Source organism: Mastigoproctus giganteus, chromosome 10 (assembly GCF_048544385.1).
Source record: "Mastigoproctus giganteus isolate SK-2022 chromosome 10, ASM4854438v1, whole genome shotgun sequence".
Lineage (NCBI taxonomy): Eukaryota > Metazoa > Arthropoda > Arachnida > Uropygi > Thelyphonidae > Mastigoproctus > Mastigoproctus giganteus.
In genome coordinates this window covers 53,312,153-53,335,015 of record NC_143584.1, presented here as the reverse complement: position 1 = coordinate 53,335,015, position 22,863 = coordinate 53,312,153, and the positions used below count along the sequence as shown (strand labels likewise).

General features: G+C 37.4%; 1 protein-coding gene across 2 annotated transcripts in view; it reads right to left on the bottom strand.

Annotated features, from left to right (window-relative positions):
- Positions 1-22,863, bottom strand: part of LOC150079033 (twitchin-like) — a 2,795,346-nt gene that overhangs the window by 543,123 nt on the left and 2,229,360 nt on the right. For both annotated transcript variants that reach the window (XM_090382361.1, XM_090382360.1), the window contains 2 exons: positions 19,400-19,572; positions 7,065-7,194 (listed from right to left, as the gene is read on the bottom strand). In XM_090382361.1, coding sequence (XP_090238487.1) covers positions 7,065-7,194; positions 19,400-19,572 — 303 coding nt within the window. The remainder of the gene's footprint in view (positions 1-7,064; positions 7,195-19,399; positions 19,573-22,863) is intronic.

The window sequence follows — 22,863 nt, the reverse complement described above, 5'->3', positions numbered from 1 at the left end:
TGCTCAGAATAATCACCTGAGAGGATATAAATTCAAATTGAGGAAAGACAGATGTAGGATATACGTGCGGAAATTTGTCTTTAGCCATCGGGTATTTGGTTGGTGGAACAGACTTCCATCCGTTGTCATGCAAGTTGATAGCTTAAATAAATTTAAGGCTCAGCTGGACAGGTATTTTGAATGAATGGAGAGGTGAAGTGGAAGTGGTTTTTTTTTTTTTTTTTTTCGCTTATGCTGCATAAGCTTGCTTTCTTGCATCATATGCCTCTACTAATGCTAATGCTAAAGCTAGATGATCATGCATTGCTTCTTTAACCAGTGCTTCCATTAATTTTCTTGGAACAGAAGTTAAATTCACAGGTCTATAATTAGTTGTGACAGCCTTTGATCCTCCTTTGTGAATTGGGGTCACATTTGCACGTCTCCAGTCTATGCGTACCTCCCCTGAGTCCAAGGAAGATCTCATAATTATGGCTAAGGGTTTGCTTACTTCCTTTGCTGCCTCCTTTAATATAACTGGATAGATCCCATCCACCCCAGATGCCTTCCTTGTGTTTATCTTCAACAATTTCTCCTTCACTTTACTCTCAGTTATTACAAGATAATCTAGCTTACTGCCAGAGTTGAATACACCTCTGGCATTCCCCTTCCTGAATAACTCCTCATGTGTGAATGTGGATGCAAAATAACCGTTTAGTTTGTTAGCCACCTGAGCAGGATCCTCAACTGTTGAACCATCAATATCCAGTGGACCAATCTGATTCATCCCTTTCCTTCTAGAGTTTACATAGGTAAAGAACTCCTTGCTGTTTTTCTTTGCATCCTTTGCCAAGCATTTCTCATAATCTGCCTTTGTCTGCCTAATCTCCTTTGTGACTTGGTTACAGACCAGCTTATATCTATCATAGGCTTCCATGTCACCCATTAATTTATATGTATCCCATGCATTTTTCTTCAATTCCATATGTCTCATTAGTTCATCTGACATCCATTTAGGCCTAAACCTTGAACAATATTTCTTAGTTGGTATGTAAAGCCTAGTAGCTTCCAAGATAAGTTCTTTGAATGCTTCCCATTTTGAATTTGCTGTTGGTAACATCATCAGTTGGTCTCACTGTATAGAATTTAAATACTGTCTCAGACCATCGTAGTTGCCTTTACAAAAGCAAAAACCCTTCCCTTTACCCCTGATGGCAGTTACTTCTTTGAGTAAATCCCACTTCAGCACTCTGTGATCACTGCCACCTAGTGGTTCCTTTATCTGCAGATTCTTAATGCATGAAGGATCACTACTGATAATCAGATCAAGAGTATTACTTCCTCTAGTTGCCTCCCGAACATGCTGATGTAGAAAACAATCATCCAAAAAATCCACAAAGCCTTGCTAATGTGTGAGTGACCAACCCACAAATTCCAGTCAATATCTGGAAAATTAAAATCCCCAAATATAAGACTCTCTGATTTACTGGCCCACTCTATTTTCCTGTAAAGTTTCTTATTATACTCATCAGAGTCATTAGGCCTATAGCATACTTCTACTCTCAATTTTGATCTCCCAATGCTTATGTCACACCAATCTGACTCGACACTGCACTGTCCAGAGATGTCGACTGGCTTCACTTACTTGAATTTTATGTGTTTCTTAACTAATAGCATAACCCATCCTCCCTTCCTACCCTGTCTATCTTTTCTGTTCAAATTGTATTCCCCAAATTCCAGTTCTGCATTCCATATATCTGTGTGACACCACGTCTGTGATATCCCAACAATATCTGCCTTTGATGTTGTAAGCAATACCTCAAATTCATCAAATTTATTTACCAAACTCCTAGCATTGGAGTACAAGCAAGTATACACGCACCTGTTTCTCTTCTTAGCTACCATAACACAACCCATGTGTTTACTTGTACTGCAATAGTAGTACTAGTAGTGGCATGTGATGCTAGAAAGCAAGTGTATGAGCTTATGCAGCATCAGCCAAAAAAAAAAAAAAATCACACCATTCCCTCCAAATGCCTGTCCAGTTCCTCCTTAAATTTATTCAACCTATCAACTTCCACAACGACAGATGGAAGTTTGTACCAGCAATTAACCACCCGCTGGCTAACGGCAAATTTCCGCACATCTGTTCTACATCTGTCCTTTCTTAATTTGAATTTATGCCCCCTTAGGTTCGTAAAATCTGAACAAGTGGAAGGATCCAATCAGAATTTAGCATGCTCAACCCATTCAAGGTTTTATACACCTCAATCAGATCACCGCGCAGGTGCCTAGTTTATAGCCACTACAATTTGCAGAACTTAAGCCTCTCTTGGTAAGAGTATCCCTTCATTCCCCTCACCAATCTTGTTGCCCTTCTCTGTACACGCTCAAGCAAACCTACATCCTTCCTAAAATGAGGCCTCCAGACCTGTACGCAGTACTCAAGGCGCGGCCTGACCATTGCCTTATACAGATGGACAATCACCTCCTTTTCCCTGCTAGCAAAATTCCTATATATCATTGACAAAACCCCATGGCCTGCCCTGACAGCCTGTCTGCATTGCTCAGAAAACTTCATATCTGACTGCACAATTACTCCCAGGTCTTTTTTATTTTCTACCACCTTAAGTGTAGTACCACACAGTTGGTATGTTTCTCTGGGGTTACTTCTACCCACATGCAGTACTTTGCATTTGTCAAGGTTAAACTTCAGTTGCCACTTCTTAGCCCATCTGTCCAAATTATCTAGATCCTGTTGCAGTAGCACACTGCCATTACTGTCATTAACAACCCTGCCAACCTTTGTATCATCTGCAAACTTCGACATTCAGCCTGATATACCTTCATCAATATCATTGATAAATATACAAAACAACAGTGAACCCAACACCGAACCCTGTGCAACTCCACTAATAACATTAGTCCACGAAGAGCAGCACCCATTGATTACCACTCTCTGTCTTCTCCCACTTAACCATCCTTTTATCCATTGTAGCAACGTACCCTTAATACTATTCTGCTCCAATTTGTACAATAGTCTTCCATGCGCAACAGTGTCAAAAGCTTTCCTGAAATCCAAATATATGATATCAAAATTATTTTTTGCATCCAGTTCCTTTGTAACCACATCATAATAACCAATCAAATTTGTCAGACAAGACTTTCCCTTAACAAACCCATGCTGTGTCTGAATTATTGCTGTAGTCTTGTCTAGATGATCCTGTAATGCATCTTTAACCAGTGACTCCATTATTTTACCCGAAACAAGTTAAACTAACTGGTCTGTAATTACTTGTGTCACTCTTCGATTACCCTTTGTGAATTGGGGATACATTTGCATATCTCCAGTCCGTGGGAACCTCCCCTGAGTCCAAGGATGCTCTCATAATTATGGCTAAGGGTTTGCTTAGTGGCTTTGCTGCCTCCTTTAATATAACTGGATAGATCCCATCCATCCCAGGTGCTTTTCTTATGTTTAACTTCAACAATTTCTCCTCCACTTTGCTATCAGTTATTACAAAATCATTAAGTATCCTGCTACAATTTGATAACTTTATGCCATTTTCAAACCTTAATAATTCCTCATGTGTGAATGTAGATGCAAATACTCATTCAATTTGTTTGCTATCTGAGCAGGATCATCAACAGTCGAACCATCGATGTCAAGTGGACCAATCAGATTCATCCCCTTCCTTTTAGAGTTTATATAAATAAAGAAATCCTTGCTCTTTTTCTTAGCATCTTTTGCCAAGGATTTCTCATAATCTGTCTTCGCCTGCCTAACCTCCTTTGTGACCTGATTACAGACTAGCTTATATCTGCCATAGGCTTCTGAGTCGTTGATAATTTATATGCATCCCATGCATTTTTCTTCTCTGTTACGAGTCTCATTAGTTCATTAGATAACCATTTAGGCCTAAACCTTGAACAATATTTCTTAATAGGTATGAAACCTTTAGTAGCATCCACGATTAATTCCTTGAATGCTTCCCACTTAGAATTTACTGTTGGTAACATCGTCAGTTGATCCCACTGTACAGAATTTAAAAACTTTCTGAGACCACTGTACTCACCTTTATGGAAGGAAAAACTCTTTCCTTTACCTCTGATGGTAATTAAATCTTTATGTAAATCCCACTTATATAATTATATGTGGGATTTAATCCCGCATATGATTATCTAGAGTAAATCCCGCTATATAATTATATGTTAGAGCTACCTAGTTACCTCAATTAAAAATTTTAATTTCCTACCACTACATACAAAAACAATGGCTGCAAGAGTCGAACGAAATAACGGTTTTACATATATTAAGTAGTAATCCACAAAAACTCTTTATCTAAATTAAAATAAAAATAACCAGTGTAACTATAATTATAAGACTACGTATAAAGTACAATATAAAATAATAATTATGTAAATAAAAAGGTAAACACTTATTGCTTTTTCGGAGCCTGTAATTCACAGCTGAAATTTTTAAAGAGAGCAAATGACTCCCAGCAGTCTCTGAAATATCCTGCATCTTGTTTTTCAGGCTGATGCTCATTCCAATAGAAGTAGAGCAAGAATCACTTTCACCTCTGCCAGTGGCTACTGTTAATCTGTTAGTTCTTGTTTGTTTGATTGTTTGTTATTTGGTTTTTAGGAGCGTTAGCAACTAAGGCCATATTGCTCCAGGATATGCGATGGTCATTCCCTGACCTTTCCGCATCCTCCATATTTGTTATTAGTGGAGTCTCTCAGTGTTTAGTGTTGGGTCCATTATTGTTTTCTGTATTTATAAATGATATTGATGATGGTATATCAAGCTTAATGTCCAAGTTTGCAGAAGATACAAAGGTTGGGAGGGTTGTCAAGGACACTACTGACACTATGCTGCTGCTACAGCATCTGGAAAGGTTAAGCAGATGGGCTGAGACGTGGCAAATGAAGTTTAACATTGACAAATGTATAGTACTACATATGGGAAACAGCAACCCCAGAGCAACGTATCAACTCTGTGGTACCACACTGACAGTGGTAGAGAATGAAAAGGACCTGGGGGTAATTGTGCAGGCAGATATGAAGTTCTCTGAGCAGTGCAGACGGGCTGGAAGAGTAGCTCATGGTGTCTTGTCATATAGTGCATATGGGCTCGAACCCCAGTGTAATCAAGACACTACTGACGTGTGCTACGCACTGCTCCTTCCCACCTGGCTACGGAGGCGCCATTAATCCTTGTATCCCCCCCCCCCAGCTAGCACTTTTCCGACCCACCAAACACTGCCTCGATAGCATCAGCAAATATTCTTGCAAAAACTGCTGGTAAATTAAATTTGCACATAACATTCTTCAACATATCTGGAAGTATCTAGGAGTTATGGATGTGAGGTGTGTTGGATTGAAGAGCTATGTTATGTTCAGATTTTCAAATATGGCAAAAAATTTAAAAGGAACAAGCAAATTGTTTTATTTAAGCTAAAGAAGAGAAACATGAATAGACTTCCTGCATGAATGAGAATAACATGACTATAATTATCAGCTTGCTTGGCTGGTTTAGGATTGCTTTCACCAGAAGTTTGAAAATTCAGAAATCCTTTGTTTTTGGGGAGTTCATTAATTTGTCTTCCTTTGGATCACGAATTGGACTTGAACTCTCAGTGCTACCTGCCAATGCTGCCCAATAGGGATCTGCATGTTGTACTTTTCAATTTGGTAACTGTGAAATGTGCTTGTGTGGCTTTTCTAACCATTTATAACCTCTTCTTTAAATAGACTTTTTACACTTTTGACAAAAGACAGCCAACATGTAAACACATGCTTCAAAATCTTTTTTACTTTTGTGGCATACATCAGTTACACATTGAAATTGTGTAAGTCTATCTTTCCTTTAAGCACTTCTCTGTAGACAATAATAAATGTCAACAGAGTATTTATCTATTTTGCAGGAAGGCACAAAGCTCCCTTTTAAACACTGAAATTGTTAAAATGCCTATGACAGTCCATTGTCACCCAGTCCTCGGTTTCCTCTCTTAATATTCTTGCTACTCTAGTTTTTATGACTATCATAACAGGTACATTATCACAAGGCAGTTATTTTGAAGGAATCCCACATGCTTTCAGGTTGTTCAAAAGAAGGTGTCCAGTGTTGTACCCTGCAGAGTCAGCTTCCAGTGATAGCACTGTGATTCCAAAAGCAAAAAGGAGTTTTGCTCTTGGAATAATTTTGATTATTGCCATGCATAGCAATTACAAATAGTCTATTTTCAGAGCCATCACTACCTCTTCTTTCCCTGTCCATGCAATTTCACTAAACATGCCTGTTATTTTCTTCCATAACAGTATATTTTTTTTCTGTTTCACTATAAGAAAACATATTTCTGAATAACATGCTTGCATGATCAGCACAACTTAGAGAAAGATTATGTTCTATGATAAAAGATGCAAATAAACATTTGATGCATATGAAATCATCATCACCATCAAATGCAACATCTGTTTTTGCATTTCTTTCTATGCGCTGTCATTAGGCATATTTGTTTGTAAATGTCAGATTATATCATTTTTCCTGCTTCTTGAAATTGTAAAATGACATCTGCATATAGCACACAAAGCTAACATGTTTTAAAATTTAAGTATTTTACAATATATGGAAAATCTTGTATATATATCTTCTGAAATGTTATGTTGTATTTCTTAGGCATTTCATGGAAAGACATTGTTAATTAGCTTTGCACAACACAAGTACTATGAAATGATTGCAATAGCAGAGAACAAAATTATTATAGTGCATATAGTGCAATACTACTACAGCATGACTGATGGCCAATTTTCTAATGAAAATAAACAAAAATAAGCAAAAAAAAATCCAAATTTTTATGTAATTTTATTATTTTTTGTGAAAAGAAAACGATAGAAAAAACTGAGTTTTGTAAAATGACAGAGCAACTATTTGCTGCCAACTATATTATGATTGGTGAGATGGTGAAAGGTCAAATTGAGTAAAACAGATGACTTCTTGACTCATCTGCTACGAACATGTAATTAATAAAGAAGACAATTATTACAGTAAAGACATAATTAATGCAAATAATTAGACATACCAAAAGGTAATTTAGCAATAATTGGATTTGTGCCATCTAATGGTAAACTCTGTCCATTTTCATTCACGGCCATTACCCTAAAAAGATATTCTCCTCCTTCTGTTAAGCCCTGAACAGTCATTGTTGTCTCCTGGGTTAGAGAAAAAAAAACATAAATTAATAAATTTTTAGTACCTCTAGGCTGCGAGTGTGTATAAAATGTAGGTAACACACACACACACACACACACACACACACACACACACACACACACACACACACACACACACACACACACACACACACACACACAGAGTAGGGGGTTTCAAAAAAGGTTTGTATTCACCTAGAAGTAGTTGTAATAGAAAGATGAAATTGTTTTGGTTGATATCTTGAAATCTCTACAGCAACCATGCAAATTGTGGTTTCGATCTGACAGTTCATTTTTCTTCCTCTGAAGCATTTAATGAAGTGAAGTGTCACAATGGATAAAGTGGAATACAGATCAGTGATTTGGTTCCTCTTTCTGCAAGGGAAAACACCCAAAACAATCCACAAAGAAATGGTCGCTATTCATGGAGAAGACTGCCCAGATTACAGTGTTGTTGCACATTGGTATAAACAATTGAAATGTAGAAGAACCTCAGTGCATGAAGAAGAAATCGCAGAACACTCAGCAAATGCTGTAACAGAGGAGAGTGCTGCAAAAATGTAGACATTAATCCTGGAAGATCATTGTATTAGCATCAAAGAACTAGCTGCAGAGCTCCAAATTAGTGTAGGGTCTGTGGTGAACATCATCTATCAACAGTTGCATATGAGTAAAGTGTCTGCTAGATAGGTCCCCAGACTTCATACCCCTTTCCAGAAGAAGGAAAGGGCACAGGGTCCACATGAAATGTCAATGTGACAGAAAAAGCAAGGAGGTTTTTCAGGGCTAATCACTATGGATGAAACTTGGATCCATCATTATGATCCCAAAACTAAACAAATGTCAAAACAATGGAAGCATGCAGAATCAACCCCCCCCACTGAAAAGACAAAGGTGCAACCAAGTGCTGGCAAAGTGATGCTGCCAGTTTTTTGTGATCAACATAGATGTAACACTAACAGATTATCTTAAAAAGGGCTGTACTGTGATGGTAAAGTATTATTCCAACCTGCTGCTATAAAAGAATAAAGATGGGAAAGCTGTCAAAAGGTGTGTACCTGCTCCATGAAAATGCCCCTGTGCATTCCTTTCATGCTGCAGTGGGGTGTGCCCACAAAATGGATTTGAAATATTGTCACATCCTGCTTATTCCCCCGATTTTGTACCCTTGGATTTCTTCCTCTTTCCTGGAAAGTCCTTTCTTCTTGAAATACACTTTGCTGCTGATGATGACAAGGTGATTTATGCTGCCAAGTCCTGATTTGAAGGACAGTCAGTTGACTTCTACAAAAACTGACCTAAAGAAGTGTATTGAGAGGTGGAAAAAATGTGTCATTTTATTTGGTGGCTATGTTGAAAAAGTGTAATACATGGTGTTTGTTTCACTATTCTATCACAACTACTTCTGAGACTTCTGAGTGAATCCCCTTGTGTGTGTGTGTACACACACACAAAAGGAGATAACCACTATTATACACAGTATGAACAACAAAACCAATGTATCAGTAAAATAAATAAATAGGTTTAAACAAATAAAATAAAAATGATCTCACATAAATAAGCTGCAGAATTTATTTCTCATTAGAAAGTGAAACTTGGAACTATTTCAATATCTTTCACTTCTTGGAATTTAGTATGAAAGATGCTGTGATGTTAATGTTTATATTTATTTTAAAAATTGCTTGCCTGTGAGTTATAACTTGTATAAATGTGTAGATTTAGAAACCAATGAAAACTGCTTTAAAAAACATCATAAAAGCTAATAAAACATAGGTCTACAATTGGAAAAACTAAACAAAAAAAAAAAAAAAACATTGACTAGAGGATGTGAAAGCCATTAAATAAAACTCAACAGAACAGAGCAGCTTTTGCCGCTTCTGAAAATTAAGTTTGAGCAGAGTATTTACATAGCAGGAATAAGTTAATAAGTATATATCTGCTAATTGTACCTGTTTTAAAGGAAGTTAACTTCCCTGTAAGTACAAGATTTTGTTTCTAAGAATTCACTTTAGATACTTATTGATCAGTCCTTGCATATTGAATGTATTTCTTCTTCAAGTTATCTCAATTTGCTTTGAAAATGAAGTAATCCTATATTAGCTTGAACACGAGAAAAAAATAAATAAATAAAAATTCAGAGCTTCGAAGTGCTCTGAATTTTTATTGAATTGAATTGAGTGAATTGAGGTGCATAACTTTACATTGACGAATGCAAAGTACTGCATATGAGTAGCAGTAACCCCACAGAAATGTACCAACTGTGTGGTACTACACTCAAGGTAGTGGAGAATGAAAAAGGCTTGGGGGTAATTGTGCAGTCAGATATGAAGTCTTTTGAGGAGTGGAGACAGGCTACCAGAGCAGCTCGTGGGGTTTTGTCAATGGTATACAGGAATTTTACTAGCAGGGATAAGGAAGTGATTATCCCTTTGTATAAGGCAATGGTCAGGCCACACCTTGAGTACTATATACAGGTCTGGAGGCTTCATTTTAGGAAGGATGGAGAGCTGCTAGAATGAGTACAGAAAAGGACAACAAGGTTGGTGAGGGAAAGGAAGGGTACCAAGAAATGCTTAAGTTCTGAAAACTGCAGTGTTTGGAGACTAGGCAATCCTTATACACCTCTATCAGATCATCTTGCAGGTGATCTGATTGAGGTGCATAACATCTTGAATGGTTTGAGCAGACTCAATGCTGATGGGATTCTTCCTCTTGTTCAGATTTCAAACCTGAGGGGGCATAAACTGAAATTGAGGTAGGGCAGTTGTAGAATAGATGTTCGGAAATTTGCCTTTAGCCAGCAAGTAGATGATTGCTAAAACAAACTTCCATCTGTCGTTCTGAAAGTTGATAGCTGAAATAAAGTCAATTGAGAGCTTGACGAACTTTTGGAGTGAATGGATGGGTGAAATGGGAAATACGTTTTTTTTTTTTTTTGGCTGATGCTGTTGTAGGCTTGCTTTCTTGCATCATACATCTCTAATAATTCTAATGCTAAATGTAGATGAAAATATTTATTCAATTTATCAGTAACCTGAACAGGTTCATTAATCGTTATACCTTCATATGTAGTTAGCCAACGTGATGTTAACATAAACAAACAATTCTTTGCTAATTTTCTTTTCATTCTTAGCAAAAGACATCTCATAATCTGCTTAGCTTGACTAACAACCCCATTAGTGACATCATTTGAGACTAGTTTTTGCTTTCTTCAGGATTCTGTGTCCTGTGACAACATATAATCATCCCAAAGATTTTTCATTTCTGCCACAGGATTCATCTCTTCATTCTTGAGTTGGCAGTGATGTACCCCCAATTTAGGTCATCATCATCATCAGTAATTCAGTATTGTGACTGGTTAGTTCCTCTGATGAGCTGTCGGCATCTTTGTCTCTCCTGCGCCATTTGTTTTAGTTCCTCAAAATTTCCAAGTCTTCATTTCCATGCTTCATCCAACTATGTCCTGATGAAGGTCTTTTTTGGTCTACCCCTAGACGGTTTTCCCTCCAGAGTCCCCTCCACTGGATCCAGAGCAAACCGCCATGTCGAATCACGTGGCCCACCCATTTGAGTTTAGTTGATCTTATTCTACCTAGAATTTTCCTTTGTTCTTAGACACATCTTAATACTTCCAGATTTGGCACTTTTTTCAGTCCATTTAATTTTTTCCTTCCTGCGCTAACCCACATCTTGAAGGCCTCAAGTCTCTTTTTGTCTCTCTCTTTGTTAGAATCCATGTCTCTGCTGCATATAGTGCCACTGGCCAGATATATGTCATTACTATCTTCTTCTTCTTCTTCCTAATTTCCTGTGACATCTTCTTCTGTGTAATCAACGACAGTTTATTCTTGAAAGATGCTTTGCCATTGCAATTCTGGATTGAATCTCAGTTTGACATGAAATGTCCTGTGTAAATAACTGGCCCAGATACCTAAAATGCTCTCTACCTGTTCTATTCTTACTCCATCAATCTTAATTCAGAAGGGAATTAAACCTTTACCCATCATCATTGCCTTTGTTTTCATCATATTTATCTTCAATTCATACTTCAGCGCTTTCTTATTTAGTCTTTTGTTCATTTTTTGCAGCGTAGCAGGGCAACCTGCTAGTATGGCCTGATCATCTGCAAACTTAATAGCCTGTATGTACTTATCACCTATTTTAACCCCTCACTTCTTATTCCCAAGTGCCACCTTAATTATCACTTTGGAAAGAGCATTGAACAAACCAGGTGAAAGTAAACATCCCTGTCTTACTCCCTTTTTAACTTTAGCTTTTTCTGTCAGTTCCCCTCTCATTCTTATCACCACATTTTGTCTTCTATATAAGTCACAGATCAGTCCAATAATCTTCTTGCATCAGATTTTCTCAAGCAATGGGAACAGTTCTCTCCAGATTACTCTATCAGATGCCTTCTTGTAATCCACAAAACACACAGAGGTTTCTTCCCATTTTCTCTCCCAACATTCAATTCCCATAGCATTTCTCGTCGATCTGCCTCTGCAAAAACTGCACTGTGAGTCATCCAGAAATTGTTCAATATGACTTTTCATTGAAACTTTGATAATTTTCAGCAGTATCTTGGATGCATAGGTAATAAGACTTACAGTTCTGTATTCTTGGGTATGAGGATTATGATTGATGTGCAGAATTCCTCTGGCCAAAGCTCATCCCTGTATATCATCTTTGTCAGTTCAAATAAGGATTTCTTCAGATTTTCTCCATTGTACTTTAAAAGCTCTGCAGGTATGTTGTTAATTCCTGGTGCTTTGTTATTGCTAAGGAATTTACTTTGTTATTGAATTCATCTTTAGATATTTTCTCCTCCATGTTTTCTTGTTCTTTTAATGCTGTATTCCTCCATGTGTATATGCCTGAATCATCATAAAGTTCTTCAACATATCCCCTCCATCTTTCCTTTTGTTCTTCAAAGTTCAGTACTGCCATTCACTTTTCATCCTGCATTGCTCTCGACTGGATTTCGCTACTCTTTCTCATTAACTCTCTGATTTTTCTATGTGCTAAGTCTACCCGACCTTGTTGTTCAAGCGTTTCAATCTATTGATAGTTCTCTGCCCACCACTCTTCTTTAGCTTTCCTACATTCCCTATCAGTTTCATTCTTCAATCTATGATAGTTCCTTTGATTATCATCAATTTTTTGGCCTTTCAGTCTCCCCCTCTCATCCATTTTTTTGCAGTAAAATTTCTGTGATCCAAGGCTTCCTCTTAATTTTTTCACTCTTACCCAGAGCCACCGATGCAGCTTTACAAGTTATCTCCTCGATTAAAGACCAATTTTGCTCTAGATCATTCATAGTCTCCTCAGCAGCAATAACACAGATCTTGAAACACATTTTTTGCATTCTCCTATCTAAATTTCTCAACATTCCATCTCATGAATGATTTCCTTTTATTCAGGTGCTTCAATTTTAGTTCCACATTCATCTTAACGAGTGAGTGGTCTGAATCTCTATGGTACCTTTGTGAGTCGCCAGGATTCTTCCATGTATATCTTCTGCAGAGTGGTGCCTTAAATGGTAGCAAATATGCACATATTTGCTACCATTAGCCTCTCTTCTGTACAAAACTCAAGTAAGCATCGACCTCTTGTGTTTCTCACATCCAGACCAAAGTTCCCCACAGTCTTTTCTTCCCTTCTCTCTCCAACCACCACATTCCAATCCTCCATAAGTATCACGTTGTCTCGTGATCTGGTTTTCCGTATTTTCCTCCAACTGTTCATGTCTCCTCAACTAATTCATCAGCACTATTTGAAGTTGCATTTAAACTTGTATAATTACCATGTCGACCAGATTTGCCACAAATCTGGCCATGATAAGTCTATGTCTCAACGATTCCACATCTACTAGTGCTCTCATGAATCTTTTTGTCCTAATTATTTCCCCCCCCCTAACCGCCACTACTTCCAGAGTGCACAACTTTATAGTCTCCACTTACAAATTTGCCCACTTTACTCCATCTTGTCTCTGCCACTCCAAGCACATCAGGAATAGTACTGATGTGCTTGGAGTGGTATATCAGGAATAGTACTGATGCGTATTTCTCTTTTGACACTCTCCAGCTTTACACATTTCAACATTGTTTGGAAGTTCCATGTTCCAATTCTACAACAGGGATTTCACAAATTGATGATCTGGGAAGGCCTGACACTGCCCGTACCGAGCTGACATCACCGTCAACATTCTGCTGTGCTACGATGATTTTGTAGCTGCTAGATCTTTCAGACATCTTTAGCTTGCATATCATAGGATTACTTGGGATATGCTTCCTTTACAGAGTAGTTTCCCGTTGCTTTCCCTGTCCTATTTATATATAAAAGGAATATATATACATATGCATTATTCAATTAGTTTTGCACTATTTAATTTTTTTTTTTTCTTTTTTATCTTCAGTGAGGTGGTGCTATTATCCCTCTTTCTCTCTCAATGTCTAGCTAATGACCAATATATTAATGAATTCTGAATTTTCTTAAACATATTTTCATGTCAGTTCATACAGGCTTAGACCCAATGAATAAATTTTAAATTATAGCCAGATAAAATGTTAAGTATTTACGCTATGCTGTAGCATAGACAAACAATCAGCTGACCTTAGAACTAAGAATGTTCCAACTGTCAAAATAAACACATGTTTATAAGTAGTTAAATACTACCTGATATCATGAAAGCACCTACTACAATGCAACTTCATTAACAAGGTGATCACTAAGAAAATCAAATAATTCTTCTTAATACCACATTTTCAACATAGAATCCAGGAGCATATAGTAACTGTATTAAGAATAATACAGTTACTATATTATGTGTGCATAGAGAAGAATAATCAAGTGCAAACTGCTCTGCTTCAAAAGGATTTAGTTTCCTGGGAGATCCATTTGTCAGGGACACATATACTAGAGCTATAAATGGAGATAATTACCCAAAGCATGATGAGGGCTTTTTGTTTATAATGGGTGAAGGGGGGAAATGGGTGATATTTTTGGTAATAAGGAGAGTTAAACTAGAACCAGGGTATATCTGATAGGAGCAAAAATTAATAACATCACTAAGAGATTGTCAGATTTTAAGTCAGACATGAACTAAAGCTTTGTTGGAAAAATATAGGATCATGCTGAAAAAATGGTGGGTTAAGTCTGAATGTGTGTGTGTGTGTGTGTGTGTGTGTGTGTGTGTGTGTGTGTGTGTGTGTGTGTGTGTGTGTGTGCGCGCGTGTGTGTGTGTGTGTGTGCGTGTGCACTCCTGCATTAATTTTCCACATAGTTTAGTTTCTTTTTGATTTTGCCAACTTTGTAATCCCAAGATTTGGCCATAAATTAGGAAATATTTATTTTTTGATAAAAGACTGTTGTTGCTAAGGGTATTATTTCTTAAACTATGATGTTCCTCTTTTTTTAGGTCACACTTGAATATTTGTTTGTTTCTACTAGTATATATTTTTTTCATATTTTATTATCCAATATAGTTCTGGTATTGATATTTATAGCATTTAGTTGTACTACAAATGCACCACTTTGTAAGTTACCAAGAAAGCAAACTAATTTTGCTAAAATACATCAATCTCAATCTGATGTTGTGAAGAAAATCAAAAATTAACTACTTTTATAACAAACTTTTATAAGATTGTGTCATACTTGTAACTTTTTTATCCTATACCTTCAAGGGGATGAGACAATGAAAAATCTATTACCAACTGTCTATGCAGCGCTGCAGTTTTCCTTAAACTGGCAGTGGTGGTGGTGGCAGTGGTGGTGGGTCACTTTACAGGTACCTCTTGAAAATAACATTCCTGCATTAACCAATAATCAATGATTAAAATTGTGGAATTTTTTTACCTCCCTAAATACAATCAAACTTTTACTGCAGTAGTTTCCTTATAGAAACTGGGTGCAAAAACCTGTCAGGTGCCTCACCACTATTTTTGCAGCCATTTGGATTTTTTTTGAAGAATTGCAGTTATAGACAAGTGCCGAAGCTGTGTTTGTTTCAAATCTCAAATTATTTGCATTTCCTCTTCCACTAGGACAATAAACTTCTACCATCTTACCCTAGTTGCTTTTGAAAGATTTATTTATTGATTTCCCAGCATACAGACAATACAAAAAACCTGGTATTCTTTCAAAACAACTGTTCTGTGGGAAGAATTATACAGTTCCAAATTTCTCATACTATGAAGGGTGCCAAATTTGAAACAAATTTGGAAATAAGTCTGAAAATGTAAGTAATAAATAGTGTCAAATATATATGTTTTTTTTTTTAATTTTTAATAATATTTATATACATAATTCTGATGTAATATATTTCTGAGCAAAATATATTTAGCATTGGCATTAGTAGACGCATATGATGCAAGAAAGCAAGCTTATGCAGCATCATCCAAAAAAAAAAAAAAAACACTCCTATTCACCCCTCCGTTCATTTGAAATACCTGTTCAGCTGAGCCTTAAATTTATTTAGGCTATCAACTTCCACAACAAAGGATGGAAGTCTGTTCGACCAACCAAATACCCTCTGGCCAAAGGCAAATTTCCGCACATCTATCCTACATCTGTCTTTCCTCAATCTGAATTTATGCCCTCTCAGGTGATTATTCTGAGTAAGAGGAAGAATCCCATCAGCATTGAGCATGCTCAAACCATTCAAGGCTTTATACACCTCTATCAGATCACGTCGCCGGTGCCTAGTCTCCAGACACTGTAATTTACAAAACTTAAGCATTTCTTTGTGAGAGCAACCCTTTGTTCCATTCACTAATCTTGTTGCCCTTCTCTGTACTCGTTCCAGCAGCTCTACATCCTTCTTGAAATGAGGCCTCCAGACATGTATACAGTACTCAAGGTGTGGCCTGACCATTACCTTATACAAGGGAATAATCACCTCCTTATTCCTGCTAGAAAAATTCCTGTATATCATGTCCAGGTCCTTTTCATTCTGTCAGTGTAGTACTACAGAGTTGATACGTTGCTCTGGGGTTGCTGTTTCTGGGATTGCTGTTGCTGTTTCTTTATATTTGTCAATGTTAAACTTCATTGGCCACCTCCCAGCCCATCTGCTCAACCTTTCCAGATCCTGTTGCACAGCATAGCATCAGTAGTGTCCTTAACAACTTGTATTGTCTGAACTTGGACATTAAGCTTGATATACCATCATCAATATCATTTATAAATACAGAAAACAATAATGGACCCAACACTGAACCCTGAGGGACTTCACTAATAACATTAACCCACGATGAGCAGTGTCCATTGATTACCACTCTTTAATTGGCAGAATGCATTTTCCATGAGATCACAAATTAAAAAGATTTACAAGGTTATTTAACACAGCAGTGATGGTGCCCCGTCATTTGTAGCAAAAATTGTGGCATAGCACCTCAGTGCCCATTTTCTTCATATCACTGCCAACAATATTTAATTGTTTCTTAATGGATTGCAATACATATTGTGTATTACCTTTTAAGTTTTAAGTATTAAAGTATTAAAATTTTTAAAACATGGAGTATGTTTTATTCCATAAAAAAACAGAAAAAAAAGTATTAATTTTGATAAAAATTACAAGAAAACAGACATAAAATAGAGATATCAGTCTCTTAGTCTGTTGAATTTTTAAATATAAAGAACTGTTTTTAATTGTGTGAAATTTCAAATTGTGCATATGCACAAGGACTAATAGATTAACAGTAGCCACTGGCAAAGGTGAAAGTGATTCTTGCACTGCTTCTATTGGAATGAGCAGTAGCCTGGAAAACAAGATGCAGGATATTTCAGAGACTGCTGGGAGTCATTGTGGTACAAGTAAACACATGGGTTGTGTTAAGGTAGCTAAGAATAGGAACAGGTGCATGTATACTAGCGTGTACACCAATGCTAGGAGTTTAGTAAATAAATTTGATGAATTTGAGGTATTGCTCAAAACATCAAAGGCAGATATTGTTCGGATATCAGAGACGTGGTGTCACACAGAAATAAGGAATCCAGAACTGGAATTTGGGGAGTACAATTTGTACAGGACAGGACGGATTATGCTATTAGTTAAGAAACACATAAAATACAAGGAAGTGAAGCCAGCCAACATCGCTGGACAGTGCAGTGTCGAGTCAGTTTGGTGTGACATAAGCATTGGGAGATCAAAATTGAGAGTAGGAGTGTGCTATAGGCCTAATGAATCTGATGAGCATAATAAGAAACTGTACAGGGAAATAGAGTGCACCACTAAATCAGAGAGTCTTATAATGGGGGATTTCAATTTCTCAGATATTGACTGGAATTTGTGGGTTGGTCACTCACACACTAGCAAGGCTTTTGTGGATTTATTGGATGATTTTTTTCTACATCAGCATGTTTGGGAGGCAACTAGAGGAAGTAATACCCTTGATCTGATTATCAGTAGTGATCCTTCATGCATTAAGAATCTGCAGATAAAGGAACCACTAGGTGGCAGTGATCACAGAGTGCTGAAGTGGGATTTACTCAAAGAAGTAACTACCATCAGGGGTAAAGGGAAGGGTTTTTGCTTTTGTAAAGGCGACTACGATGGTCTGAGACAGTATTTAAATTCTATACAGCGAGACCAACTGATGATGTTACCAACAGCAAATTCAAAATGGGAAGCATTCAAAGAACTTATCTTGGAAGCTACTAGGCTTTACATACCAACTAAGAAATATTGTTCAAGATTTAGGCCTAAATGGATGTCAGATGAACTAATGAGACATATGGAATTGAAGAAAAATGCATGGGATACATATAAATTAATGGGTGACATGGAAGCCTATGATAGATATAAGCTGGTCTGTAACCAAGTCACAAAGGAGATTAGGCAGACAAAGGCAGATTATGAGAAATGCTTGGCAAAGGATGCAAAGAAAAACAGCAAGGAGTTCTTTACCTATGTAAACTCTAGAAGGAAAGGAATGAATCAGATTGGTCCACTGGATATTGATGGTTCAACAGTTGAGGATCCTGCTCAGGTGGCTAACAAACTAAACGAGTATTTTGCATCCACATTCACACATGAGGAGTTATTCAGGAAGGGGAATGCCAGAGGTGTATTCAACTCTTGCAGTAAGCTAGATTATCTTGTAATAACTGAGGGTAAAGTGAAGGAGAAATTGTTGAAGATAAACACAAGGAAGGCATCTGGGGTGGATGGGATCTATCCAGTTATATTAAAGGAGGCAGCAAAGGAAGTAAGAAAACCCTTAGCCATAATTATGAGAGCTTCTTTGGACTCAGGGGAGGTACCCATGGACTGGAGATGTGCAAATGTGACCCCAATTCACAAAGGAGGATCAAATTAATTACAGACCTGGAACAGAAGTTAGTTTAACTTCTGTTTCAGGAAAATTAATGGAGGCACTGGTTAAAGAAGCATTGCAGGATCATCTAGACAAGACTTCAGTTATAGCTCGGACATAGCATGGTTTTGTCAAGGGAAAGTCTTGCCTGAACAATTTGATTGGATGCTATGATGCTGCAATTGTATATGTAAATTATTGAAACAAAAATTTAATTTCTATTGGATCATTTCATTTTGAGTAAAGCTCTAAACAGCTGTATGAACATTCTTGGTCAGCAACTTGATTATACTGCCCACTGCTAATTGTATCTTGAGATGCACATTGTTGTCATAGGGAATAGAAAATTGGAATACAGAGTTTTCTTTATGGTATAAAATTCAGACATGTGCCTCTACTAGCTGCTAGAACTTATTTTCCTATTTATAAATTTAAATTTTCTGTACATCAAGATGTCTGATTTTACAGCTGGGTTTGAGTTTTGTGTTTTAGTTTTAGATCTGTTAAAACTGTTAGAGATCTGAAACCAAATCAGGAGGCTAATGTATACTACTGTTCTATGCTAATATATGATGGAATATATTGTACTGTTATTACTACCATAAAGTGCAAAAGAAAAACAGAAATGCTAATGAATTATTGAAATTTCCTTATCATTTACCTATGTAGCAGTTGATAATAGGATATTCATATATTTTTTACTCAAAATTGCCGAATTAAAACCTGTTTCATCATCATTTTTATTATCAGTTTCATTATCATTTTGAAGGATACCCACATAAGAAATCTAAAAATAAATATATTTAAAATTTCATATGGAGGTGATTTTTAACCATAAAAGATAACAGCATTAATCTCTTTCTAAATTAACAGCATGAGGGGTGACTTACCCTGCAGTAACTGCTAGCAACTACCCACTGACTATGACTTGTATCCCTTCTTTCCACAATGTAATGTGTAATTTTGCTTCCTCCATCATAAGCTGGTGGCCTCCAAGATACCACTGCAGTATGCTTTGTGATATCAGACACTTCAAGTGGACCTTGAGGTGGGCCAGGAAGTCCTAGAGAGAAATGCCAAAAAAAAAAAAAAATAAAAAAAAAATAAAAAAAAAAAAAAATATATATATATACAGGGTGTCTCAAAAATATTGGTACAAACGTTTAGGGGAGGTAGGTAACATCTAAAGGAATGTGAATCGAATAGGAACCCATAACCGGAAACGTCACGGGAAAGTACTGGCAGAGGCACAAGAAGCAGAAATGACACAAGACAGTAATTAGTGGCAAACATTTATTTGACATAATATTAACAATGGAGTACAAGATGGATGCATTTCATTATGTTACAACAGATGCTTGAAGGTTCCACCATGAGATGCGATGCATGTGTGACACTGATGCAGCATGGATTGACGGACATGGTCGAACACACCTGGAGTTTCTTTGACAGTAGCAGCAGTGCAGACGAGTCTCGCCACGAGATCCATTTCAGTCTCCACTGGCAATTCATACACGATAGATTTGAGGGCCCCCCACAAAAAGAAATCAAGGCTCAATAAATCAGGTGAGCGTGGGGGCCAGGCAACGGATCCACCACGGCCAATCCATCGACGCCCAAAACGCCTGTTCAAATGGTCACGAACACACCTTCCATAATGGGAAGGCACCCCGTAATGTTGAAACCAAATGTTGCATCTCACATTTTCTGGAACATCGTCTAGTAACCCTTGTAGAACTTGTTCAAGAAAGATCCAATATTTAGCAGAGTTCATGCGGAATGGTAACAGGTATGGGCCGACTAAGCAGTCACCAACCATACCTGCCCACACATTTATTGCGAAGTGCATGCATGGGGGCACACACCATGTTGGTTGTCGTGAGCCCCCCACACATGAGCATTGTGCTGATTGAATAAGCCTTCCCGAGTGAAATAAGCCTCATCCGTGACCAAAACATAGGCTGGAAAATTCAAGTCTTGAACACTTTCTTGGAGAAACCACTGTGCAAAAGCCACATGTGCAGGGTGATCTTGGGGGAGCAGTAACTGAACCCTTTGGAGATGAAAAGGGTGTGGGGAATCGTCGTGCCAGACACGCTGTACTCTGCAACGAGACGCTCCTAAGGCAGAGGCAACAGAACGTGTGCTGGTAGTAGGATTATTCTGGACGGCATTCAACACACTTTCTTTGATGGCGGGAGTTCGCGTCGAACATGGTCTGCCCGCACTACTCCTGTTACCTCTAAATGACCCATAATCGCACAAATTTTGATGCACACGGTGGTCCGGTACATGTCTGTCTGGGAAGCATTCTCCATAAATTCGTTGAGCGGCTCTTCCATTGCCCTCTTCTAATCCATACGCTAGGTGCATGTCTGCCAGCTCACAGTTCGTATATCGATGCATGCTCTTCATGCAGTGACTACTGCTTGAATGAGTAAACCAGAAATTTTCCCCTCTCGCGAACTGATGAACAGTGCCGTGTATAGACTTACAGTGATGTTTCCGGTTATGTGTTCCTATGCGATTCACATGCCTTTAGATGTTACCTACCTCCCCTAAACGTTTGTACCAATATTTTTGAGACACCCTGTATATACACATCTATAGAAAAATTACAGTTACATATATATATATTAGTCAATTTTATTTTATGATATCTATCTTAGGGAGGTGTATAAGGACCAAACTAACAAGTTAGTAAAAGTAAACTACCTTTAGCCTGGAAGGCCTATATAAAATTATATTAATGAAAAATCGAAATAAAAATAAAAAATGATAACGAAAATAACAATAAAAAATGGTAATGAAAAACGAAAATAACAATAAAAAATGATAATAAACAATGAAAATAAATATGTAAATAACATTCTTCCACTTGGTCATCAGTCTGCTACTTCTTCGGGGCCTTTGAGTAGACTGATAGCCAGAATAAAAGAATGTCTCATACCAACCCGTTTCTGTTGTCCCCATTCCAGTTTTGCCCGATTTTAATTTTTAGGTGATTGTATAGAAATTAATAGAAATTAAATGAGAAGTGCTAATAAATGAGAAAAGATAATGTGTTAAATTTAAATTTTTGTTAAAATAGTGTCAGAATCAGCAAACTGGGATAGGCGACACAAAGCCCAACGGGTATGTGTCAGATTAAATGAGAATAGGTTCTTACTTCCTTCTTGTACTGTGGTGGTCAGGCTGAAAAGGGATCAATTCCCATCTTCTGGTTGTTTTATGTGTGCTGATTAAATGATAGTGTGCAGCTTGCGCTTTTCATTGACTATGGAGTGATGGTGAAATTGTTGTAGGCAATATGCCCTATGTCAATGCAAATGATCTGATATCCTTGAGAGGGTTTTTGTTTGAGTTAGTGGGGGGGTGGGGTTGTCTCTGATGGCGGAAGGAACCAATATGAATGAAATTATGTGTTTATGCAAGTACAGGAAGTAGTAGTATGATTAAATACAAGAAGTATGTTAATGAAAATATATAGGAAATGCTATCCCCTGGACAAGGGCTGGTATAGCTTTTTTAAGGCATAACGATCCATGTATGTCTGAGGGGATAACTATATACATATTTACAGCTTCCTTCAATGTGAATTTTCTCCCTGTGTCTCTAAGTTTTATACTGTGTTTGTAATTGAAGGGATATGAATGTTATTATGTGTTTAAAATAATAACTTAGGCAGGATTATTCTGTTGTTGGGAGTTTGATGCAAATTGATAAATTGCCAGTTGTCTGTTTTTTTTGGGGGGGGGGGGGAATTTTTGATCAGCCGGGTTACAGTGCGGTCAGACGACGAGCCTCTTCTGAGCGCAATAAACCCGGGAATCAAAATTGGGAAGTCATTTCTCTGGGCAATAATCTTTATCTTAGTTTGATGAAGGACACTAGTTTTTAGACAACCAGGCAAAGATGGGCTATGGGCCATTTATTGGTGCTATAGTTCTAAACTGGTTCAGTGTATTTTCAATAATGTATTGGGATTGGCGTTGGGGTGGTGTAGGTTGAGGTTTGCAAGTATGGCCACTTTAATATGATGTCTGCTGTAATTGGCAGGTATATTATTCTTGATGAGAATATCTGTTGGTTTTTTTATTGCTTCAGTCATGTTATCTAGATTATTGCAGATGTGTATTGACCTGTTTGTCTGATTTCTTATAGGTCATGGATATGTTTAGCCAAATTGCTCTCCCAGTTGGTAAGCTTTATAGCTGGGAAGCTAAAATGGTCTTTCTTATTAATGTTGAGTGTAAACATTGTCATTGGTGATAGTGATTTGGCTAGCAAGCTTGTAGGTTGCTATCCGGGTTGGTGCATTCTATGGTTAAGTCTGCGGGATAAATTTCCTGGT